The following is a 9,260-nucleotide window of genomic DNA, read 5'->3' as shown; positions in this document are numbered from 1 at the left end:
AAAAAAAAATAGGTAAGACAAATTAAGTGGAATAAACGTATGTTGGTATGAGGTTCAATCCCTACATGTTATTCAGAATGTTGGGGGGGGGGATCATCCTCTGCGATTCTGCATACCCCTCCTCCTCCCTGGTTTCTAATGGACATTGTAATGAGAGTAGTAGCAGGTTAAACCTGTAATACTTAGTATCTGTTCACTCATTCAAAGGAAGTCTTTTTTTCATGTTTTTATTGGTTCTCGGTTGAGAATAATTGGATTTTCATATGCATTTTGTGAATTGCCCATAACTTGAATCTGCATGATATATGACAGATATATTCACAGTCTGTTTATGGTAATAACGGGTGAATGGCATCCAGCATAGCCCTATACCAGTCTCGGTAAAAAGTTTTCCATTAAAGGGGAAGTTCACCCTGATGTGAAGGTGGTTTTAACAAAAGCAGAAAAGAGTAACATAATGATGAAATCCATCCAAGCTATTAGATTTATGGATTTATACAGTGCTTACAAAAAAAAGGAAACGCGTGTTCAGAGATAGATTTTTACAATTATCAAATATGATTTTACTATAAATTTGATTATCATGGCAAGATTGGAATCTCATCTCTTATTTGAAACCAACAGCTTAACCAGTCGTTCACGCATGCAGATAAAAAATGTTGAGACATATCAGGAACGATTTGCGCAGAATCTTGAATCCACTCTCATTTCAGGGATCATAGAGAGAAAAATTAACCCCGGGAAATTAACAAAGAATACAAAAGAAATGCTAACGAGCCAACCATTGAATAAGCACAATCTTCGTATCACCAACCAATCTTGTCCAATTTTTCTGGGTAACCTGGTTTTTACGTTAAAATTTCAAACTCATCACTCATGAAGTGTTTGTCTCATATTAGGTATCGAAATAAAGATAAATAATTGAATTATATGACTAAGTAATTATCATAATTCATCTGTTTTTGAAGAATAAAGACATGAGAATCCCGGTTTCCTTTTTTTTTCTAGGACGCATTTTAGAATCATGGGTTTTGGTCTGACAAATGCGAGTAGCTCCCCCATTGGTCGTATATGTATACATAGACATAGAACTCCACCAGAAAATTTGGCGCGTAGAATCTAGAGAGATCGGATCGCCATCATATTCAACAACAACATTGATTATGTCAGGCACACCATTTCATACTCACTTTGTTAGAAAATATTTTCAATCATGAACCATTAGAAAAGTAATGTACCAAAATTAATGTTTTTTGCTGATCCCTATGGTTCAATGAAAACAATGGATAAATGCATAAGTTTTTTACGAAGAAAAAGTGAAAATAAAATTCAATAATAAATGATTTAAAACCAAAGGGATTTTTTGTTTTCATGGAAAAAAAGTTTTTTTTTAACTCTTACTTCGCAAATTTCTTGTGTGACATAACCCCATATAACTCCCCAAGAAAATGATTTTGTTGCTTTCATACTATATAAACATCCATGTTATTCCACCATGATCCTTGGGGAAAATGTCATGGCATTTTCAGTTTATAATTAAGCTTTCCACTTTCTCCCATAACGAATCTTCTGTCCATAAAATATTTCTTTTTGTCAATTCTTGTGACTTTTGTTTTATTCAGTAAATCTCTAGGCCAAACCAACACCATTCTCCTCTCACACTTCAATTACCCCTTCCTTTTCCTTTAATGTTATTTTTTATTTCTTTTTGTATACCTGTCTTCTCACTCTCCATCTTACCTTGTATATAAAACACACACACAGTTAAATTGTAACCACTGGAGTCTGGTGACTTATATTTACAATATTTACATTTAATTACATTATTCATGCATGCAAAGTTATCTACATTCTAGCCCAAACAACACAGTAGTTTTCTCAACCATTTCCGCCTCCTCCTTTGTCCAACTTTGACAGATGAATCCAGATCCCTGTTTGATTCATTCACCAATTCCTGCATTTCTAATCCATCCCGACCCTCACCCACCTTCGGATTACTTATTTCCCTTTTTACTTTCTCCATCAACGCCCCTTGATCTACCTCCAGCTTCTCCACTCCTTCCTGCTCCACTTGCTGCTCCCGTTCAACCTCCTGCTGCTGGAGGTAGTCCTCTTCTACATTCTGCCCTGCCTCATGATCCTCTTCCTCCACCTGCTGCTCCTCCTCCGATTCTGCTAACTCTTTTTCCTGCTCCTCAACTTCAGCCTGAAATTCCACCTCCTCGTGAGCGATATTCTCCTGCTCCTCAACTTCAGCCTGAAATTCCACCTCCCCGTGAGCGATATTCTCCCGCTCCTCAACTTCAGCCTGAAATTCCACCTCCTCGTGAGCGATATTCTCCTGCTCCTCAACTTCAGTCTGAAATTCCACCTCCTCGTGAGCGATATTCTCCTGCTCCTCAACTTCAGCCTGAAATTCCACCTCCTCGTGAGCGATATTCTCCTGCTCTTCAACTTCAGCCTGAAATTCCACCTCCTCGTGAGCGATATTCTGATGTTGCTGGTCATCCTCCTTCTCATTCACTGTATTCTGCTCCTCAATTTCTTCTTGCTGCTGATCCAGCCTCTCATCCTCCTCCTGCATATCTTTCTGCCCCTCCTCCTTCTGCTGCTCTTCAATATCTCCCCGCTGCCCCTCAATATTGTATTCCTGTTCTTTCTTCCATTGCCCCTCCTCGGTATCTTCCTGCACCTCCTCAGCATCTTCATGCTCCTCTAATTCCTCCTTTTTCTTCTGCTGCTTCTCAATGCTACCGTCATGCTCTTCCTGGTGCTCTTCAATGTCACCCTGTTCCTCTTCCTTTTCCTTTTCGTTCTTCTGCTCCTCAATGCTATCATCCTGCTCCTCTTCTAGCTGCCCCTCTCTAGCATCATCTTCCTGCTGCCCCTCCTCAATATCGTCCTGTTCCTCTTTCTTCTGCTCTTCTTCCTCCTTATTCCCCTGCTCTTTCCTTTTCTCCATGTCTTCTTCCACTGGCCCGAGAACATAATCCAATAGGCCATTGACTGATCTAACCAGCAGGTCACTGAAGAATATGCCGAAATCAAAGGCCAGCGGGTCTTCCAGTTGTTCTTGGTAAGATAGAATGACCCGATTACCTGCAAGGAAAAAAAGAGCAATTAATAAAAAAAAAACCCGAAGCAATAGAGATAATAAATAAAATCTTAAATAAAATGCATTGTCCTGTTGCATGAGAAATGTGTGAATCGTGACATAAATTAAAAACGAAATGAAAGTTTCCGTATTAACTGAATTGGAGGAACACTTTAACATAATATGCAAAAGAATAAATAGTTGATTTGATAAATTTGAATTTATATTAATTATTGATTTTATAAAGCAGTGAGTTACCGTTGTCACTCATGGTGTAAATTTGAAAGTCGAAGATTCTAAAGAATAATGTGCAACCCGAAAAGCCACAATATCAGAAATGATAATGACAAACAATAATAATGTCAAAATCAGCATAAACTTGGTAACTATTGCTAGCAATAATGCGCGAAAATCTTTTATTACGTCACGATAAAAAAGGACAAGTTGTGCGCATGGAGAATTAAAATGGCTGCAGTCAGAGTTATCAATAGACACTCTGGGCTCAGTCAGAGGGCTCAGTCAGTGGTAGAGTGCCCGCTAGCGCCTCGGGATAGGGAGATCGTGTAGGGTTCCATACCGGCCGAGTCATAACGGGGGCGGCGGAATGTATTTTCGTTTGGGGGGAGGGCAAAGCCAAAAAGATGTGGGGGACAGTCTCCCCTAAAAAAGAAAAGAGAGAAAGAAAGGAATAAAGAAGAAAGTAAAGAAAAGAGGAAAGGAAAGGAAATCGGATAAACGACAATAAGTGTAGGCCTAATGAACAACTGTATAACAAGAAAATTTGAAACCTATATATAGAATAGCGAAAATTTTTACTTTGGAAAATAGTACACAAAGTTTAACTTTGTTTCTTATACTATTTTGTTCAGAAAAATAATTGACAAGCAATTTTTTACGCACACAAAAGAGATTCAGATCAAATCTCTCCATTATATCATGCACTTGTTTATTACCGTTCATATTGCAATATTCATAAATTATTTATTTATTTTGTTTTATTTATTTTATACTGCAGGGTAGGCCTGTTAAATTCTTAAAACTGCTTTACAAAGGCGCCCTGCAGTTTAAAATACATGTCAAGATAACTATGAAATACATCATCAAAAAACAATCAACGTCAAAAATACAAAATACAAACTATTTAACATCAGAAACAATAGAAGAAAAATAACGAATAGTAGTGAAAAGACTGGAAACACAGTATATTCGAGATAATTCCACATGTTCAGGGAGAAATAAAACTTTGTTTCACGGGACAATGAGGAGAAAATTAGCATATTTCATATTTCATATGACAATAGAAATAGTGAGTGATGTCATCAGTTCCCTCATTTGCATACCGACCTGAATGTGCATATAACTATTTTGTGAAATTAAGCGAAACTTAAAAGGTCATATCTTTCTTATTTTACATCCGATTTTGATGAAATTTTCAGTGTTATGCTTGTTTGATTTTTCTTTTTTTTAATTCAAATTAACTTCTCGTTGGGGTGGACTTGTCCTAACCCCCCCCCCCCCTAATTTCCCACATTCAAATTCAATTGAATTAGGATTATTGCATACAAAATTAGGATTTTATATTGTACATCATCAGTACTGATTTTTTCTTCTATTTTTATATATATTTAAAAGAAAAACAATTATCGGTAGTTGCCTGGTCTTATATCTTTAAACGAAACAAAACAAATGTGAGTTGTGTTGTAGTGTGATATGTTTTTGTAATGTGCGGTGTTTGGTGTGGAGTTTTGTAATGTGTTTATTAGTATGGTATGGTGTGGGCGACTTTTTGTGTTTTCATAGTGTGATGTGTTGTGGCGTGGTGTTTGTGATTGCTCGATGTCGATCGAACCGGGGTCCATCGGATGTGTTGGACCGGCACCGTCAGTGGCGTACCTAGGATTTTCCTTAGGGAGGGGGGCAAATTCGTCCGCCAAAAAAAGGTCTTCAACCACAAATAGAAGATTTCGTACCAGAAAAAAAAATTGACAAGCAAAGAAAAAAAATGGTTTTAGAGTTCTAAGGAACGGGCCAGGGATCAGTTGTGACTCGTCAGGGGGGGGGGGCAGGGATACATCCCTTGCATGGGTTGTGCCGTCGGGGGGGGGGGGCAGTCTGCTAGTGGGCACCGTGCTTGGGGCGTCTCCCCCCACATAGCCCACATGCAGGCAGAATTTCAGTGCAACTGACTGTCCTCGCAGCATACTATTTAGATTGTTTTGTTACTGTGTAATTTTGCATTGTATATTATCTAATGCCATTATTTTTGTAATTATTTATTAAATGTTATTTATTGTTCTTTGTTAACAGCCGGAATATGATCTTTATGCCAATGAAATTTCTTTTTTTTGAGTATGACAATAATCTTTGAATATCTAAATATCTGAAAATATAATAAGGTCATATTAACCAAAAAAATGACAATAAAAAAAAAGGATATTCGATATTGTGTCCCCCACTATTTTTTATAGGGGGACGTGCCCCCCTGTTACCTTCGGATTTCCGCCCATGAAATATAGGGCCTATGAGGTTATTACACATTTATGTTGTTTATAAGAATAAAACTAAGGAATGACTATTAGAACATGGGCGTTTTGCACCCCCAAAAAAAAATCATGACTAAAAAGAGAAAAGGTAAAGGATATCAATTTTACGTGATACGCCATATCGAGCCCCCTCAAAATTGTCGGCTCATTACGTCACTAGGACAGCCCCTTCAAAGAAACAAACAAAAATCAACTAGGGGGAATATGAGTGAAACAACCCCCCCCCCATTTGCGGAAGCTGGATCCGCCCCAGCTCATTTGCGAAAGCTGAGTAACAAGGAGCACTACGAGTACGCATCATATCATTCGATTTTGGCTATTTCATGGAGAAAATCAAACTAACATGACGCTGATTTTTTTTAATAAAAATCGTATGTATTAAATAAGAAAGTAATGTACGTTTTAAAGGTATAGCTTATTATGGTATTATTCACAACACATCTAAACGAGACAGTTGACAATGTTCTTTATTTATTAATTCATTTTCAATTTATTGTTTGAATTGTATCTTATAGACTGCACAGTATAAGGGCCAACTTGACTGAACCATAAAAGAACATATTCCACACAATGTTCAGAGAGGAATAAACGTTGTTTCATTGGACAATGAGGAGAAAATTGAGATATTTAATTCTTCATATAAAATATACTAAAACACAAATGCTCGTATTCTGAACTCGGGTTTAAGCCATCCTGGAAGGATAAATAAGATAGATGTCTTAAAGGACTATTGGGAAAAACTTTTAAAAAGTTGTCACATTCTTAGCTTCCCATAATTTCAGCATACAGTCGCACAAAGGTTTAAGTTAAACCAGGGACCTATCGTTATCGTAATAGGTCCATGGTTAAACCCGAGTTCAGAATACGAGCCAAAACATAATTGAGTGGATGGGAGTGGGTGACGTCATCAGTCCCCTCTAAATGTTGTGTGAAATTAAAGCTGTGAAATATGGAAGCTTAAAAGTGCCACCGAGATGTTGAGATAATTATCTTGGGAAGTCGACATCTTGATAGCAAAAGATCAGATGACGAGATCCCGGATCTCATCATGTCAACATCGTTTAAAAGAAATGATGAGATGACAAGATCCCGGTTCTCATCTTGTCAACATCTTTTAGAAGAGATGATGAGATGACAAGATCCCAGATCTCATCATGTTGGCATCTTTTAGAAGAGATGTTGAGATGACAAGATCCCGGATCTCATCATGTCAACATCTTTTAGAAGAGATGATCAGATGACAAGATCCCGGATCTCGTCATGTCGACATCTTTTAGAAGAAATGGTCAGATGACAAGATCTTCGATCCATGATCATGAAATCTAATCATCTATTCTTAAAGATGTAGACATGACGAGTTACGAGATCATGACATCTGATCATCTCTTCCTCTGGATGTAGACATGACGAGATCCAAGATCTTGTCATCTGATCATCTCTTCTGCAAGATGTCAACATGATGAGATCCGGGATCTTGTCAATTGATGATCTCTTCTGAAAGATGTCGACATGACGAGATCCAGGATCTTGTCATCTCATCATCTCTTCTAAAAGATGTCAACATGATGAGATCCGGGATCTTGTCATCTCATCATTTCTTCTAAAAGATGTTGACATGATGAGATCCTGAATCTTGTCATCTCATCATCTCTTCTAAAAGATATTGACATGATGAGATCCGGGATCTCGTTATCTTATCTTTTGCTATCAAGATGTCGACTTCCCGAGATAATTATCTCAACATCTCGGTGGCACTTTTAAGCTCCTATAGTGAAATAACTTACATAAGTTTCTTATTTACATCCGGCCGATTTGGATGAAATTTTCATTGTTATATACTTGCTTAACGTTTATTTATGTTCACGTTGGGGTGGACTTGGTCATTAGACGTCGATACTGCTATCCAGGGGTTGGGGACATTTTCCTGATGAAAATTTGACAACAAAAACTAAAAAAAAGGAAAAAGAAAGAAAGAAAAAAACTTTCAAGGGGGGGGGGGGGGAGGGGGGGGGGGGGGGTTGGGCCACACTTGGCATTTTTACATTACAAATTCTGATTATGGGTCTCAAGGGGAGCACGGGTCGGATGTGCCCACTGTCCCCCTTGATCCGCCACTAACGCTATCTGCTATCAGATCATCCCCTTCCCCAGTGAAAAACGCCCCTGATGTTGAGGTGTCCACTAGCGCTTCCGAATAAAAGTGATTTTGTTCGATCAGTCATAAATTTGTGTAAGCAAAGGGGCAATAAAAAACGAAGGGGGGGGGGCATAAGCGGTGGAAGCGGGGGGGGGTCCTATCCCCCCTTAAATTTGAGGTGGGGGCTGGGATGGTCCCCCTAAATTTTTTGTTGAAAACCTTTTTTTTGGGGGGGGGGGTTGTCATTTTTTTACCTGTGTCCATCTCAAAATTTCAGATAGAACCCCTAAATTTTTTGGCTTCCGCTGCCAAGGGGGGGGGGTCCCCGAAAGTACGATCGGAGGGAATCCCTTTTCGGTGAGTCATCCAAATGAATGAAGAACCCCGGAAATAACTCCGGTACGACAACGAAAATGTGGAGAGCTCTATGAAAATGGTAGAGACACGCGTTAAAAAATAAGATGTAAGCTGGTCGCATCTCTTCAATCGCGCTGCATTGCGCTGGCGCTCATATGGTACGGTACCGGTACAGCAAACTAGTAAAGCGCGGAATACGAGAGTTTAAAATCGAGAACCTACGTAAAAGAACTTTGGTCGGTCGTAAAATTATCGTTTATTTTGTAAGTTTTTACTGACTTGGATTGGATTGGTAAAACCTTACATCATAATGAGTTTTGGAGTAAACAAGAAGGATTCATCACCTTCTTATTACCGTCATAAAGATGATCAACAGTTGAATCTTAGCCCGCAAAGCTGTTCGAAACTTCAGGTGTTAGATCAGGGGGAGCGTCGGCAGAGTGAGCCTTTACCGTCCGCTGTTACGACCCAGACTACAAGCACAATGGCACACGTTGGTCAGTCATCATCAAACTCTCTTTCTGTTCCATCTCTGCCGAGACACAGGGCCAATTCTGGTTCTAAACTTGAGAGAATGGTATTACAGCCCATCGTTTACAGTCTTATGTACTTTGGGAATGTGGTCTTGGATCGAAGAATCACCCAGCCGATGTTGCCATGGTTAATTGATGAGAAACAGAGGAATGGTAAACTGGGGCATGCAATCATCCTCCAAATATCTTCAAAGGGTGCCCTTGGTATTTCTGAGAGAAAGGGGTCTATCGTCTTCGAGCATCGTCTGCATAACATTTCTAGATTCTCAAGAGGGCAGGATAAGAAAGGTTTTGGGTACCTCTGGAGACCTGACTCAAATTCTAACTTCAGATGTTTTGTTTTCCGTGCTTGCACTGATCAACATGATCAAGTGGTAAGTCCATATTCTCAGTTGGGTTTAGGGACAGGGTTAATGAATCATAGTTTCCCTTCAAAACTTAATGATACAGAGTTTTTTTACAGACTATTTCTATGTGTACATATATTTGTATAATAATGCATCCACACTGGAGGGCTTAATGCTGTGTGCCACTGCCCACTGTCATTTTTTTGGTAATTCTTGAAAAAAATTGAAGGGGCATTCAATCTAAATGAA

General features: G+C 38.9%; 2 protein-coding genes across 2 annotated transcripts in view; one reads left to right on the top strand and one right to left on the bottom strand.

Annotated features, from left to right (window-relative positions):
* Positions 1-1,852: 1,852 nt before the first annotated feature.
* On the bottom strand, positions 1,853-3,365 carry LOC121430242 (cilia- and flagella-associated protein 251-like). Its single transcript, XM_041627519.1, has 2 exons — positions 3,353-3,365; positions 1,853-3,099 (listed from the first exon to the last, which is right to left on the bottom strand). Exons 1-2 carry the CDS (start codon positions 3,363-3,365, stop codon positions 1,853-1,855), a joined length of 1,260 nt encoding a protein of 419 aa, XP_041483453.1.
* A 4,939-nt stretch (positions 3,366-8,304) lies between these two features.
* The window catches only part of LOC121410878 (TBC1 domain family member 1-like), a 70,795-nt gene continuing 69,839 nt past the window's right edge, over positions 8,305-9,260 (top strand). The window contains exon 1 of the mRNA XM_041603234.1: positions 8,305-9,038. Within this exon, the coding sequence (XP_041459168.1) occupies positions 8,442-9,038 (597 nt within the window). The 5' untranslated portion in view covers positions 8,305-8,441. The remainder of the gene's footprint in view (positions 9,039-9,260) is intronic.

Source organism: Lytechinus variegatus, chromosome 1 (assembly GCF_018143015.1).
Source record: "Lytechinus variegatus isolate NC3 chromosome 1, Lvar_3.0, whole genome shotgun sequence".
Lineage (NCBI taxonomy): Eukaryota > Metazoa > Echinodermata > Echinoidea > Temnopleuroida > Toxopneustidae > Lytechinus > Lytechinus variegatus.
The sequence above is the reverse complement of the archived record's forward strand: the minus strand, read 5'-3'. Positions and strand labels throughout refer to the sequence as shown.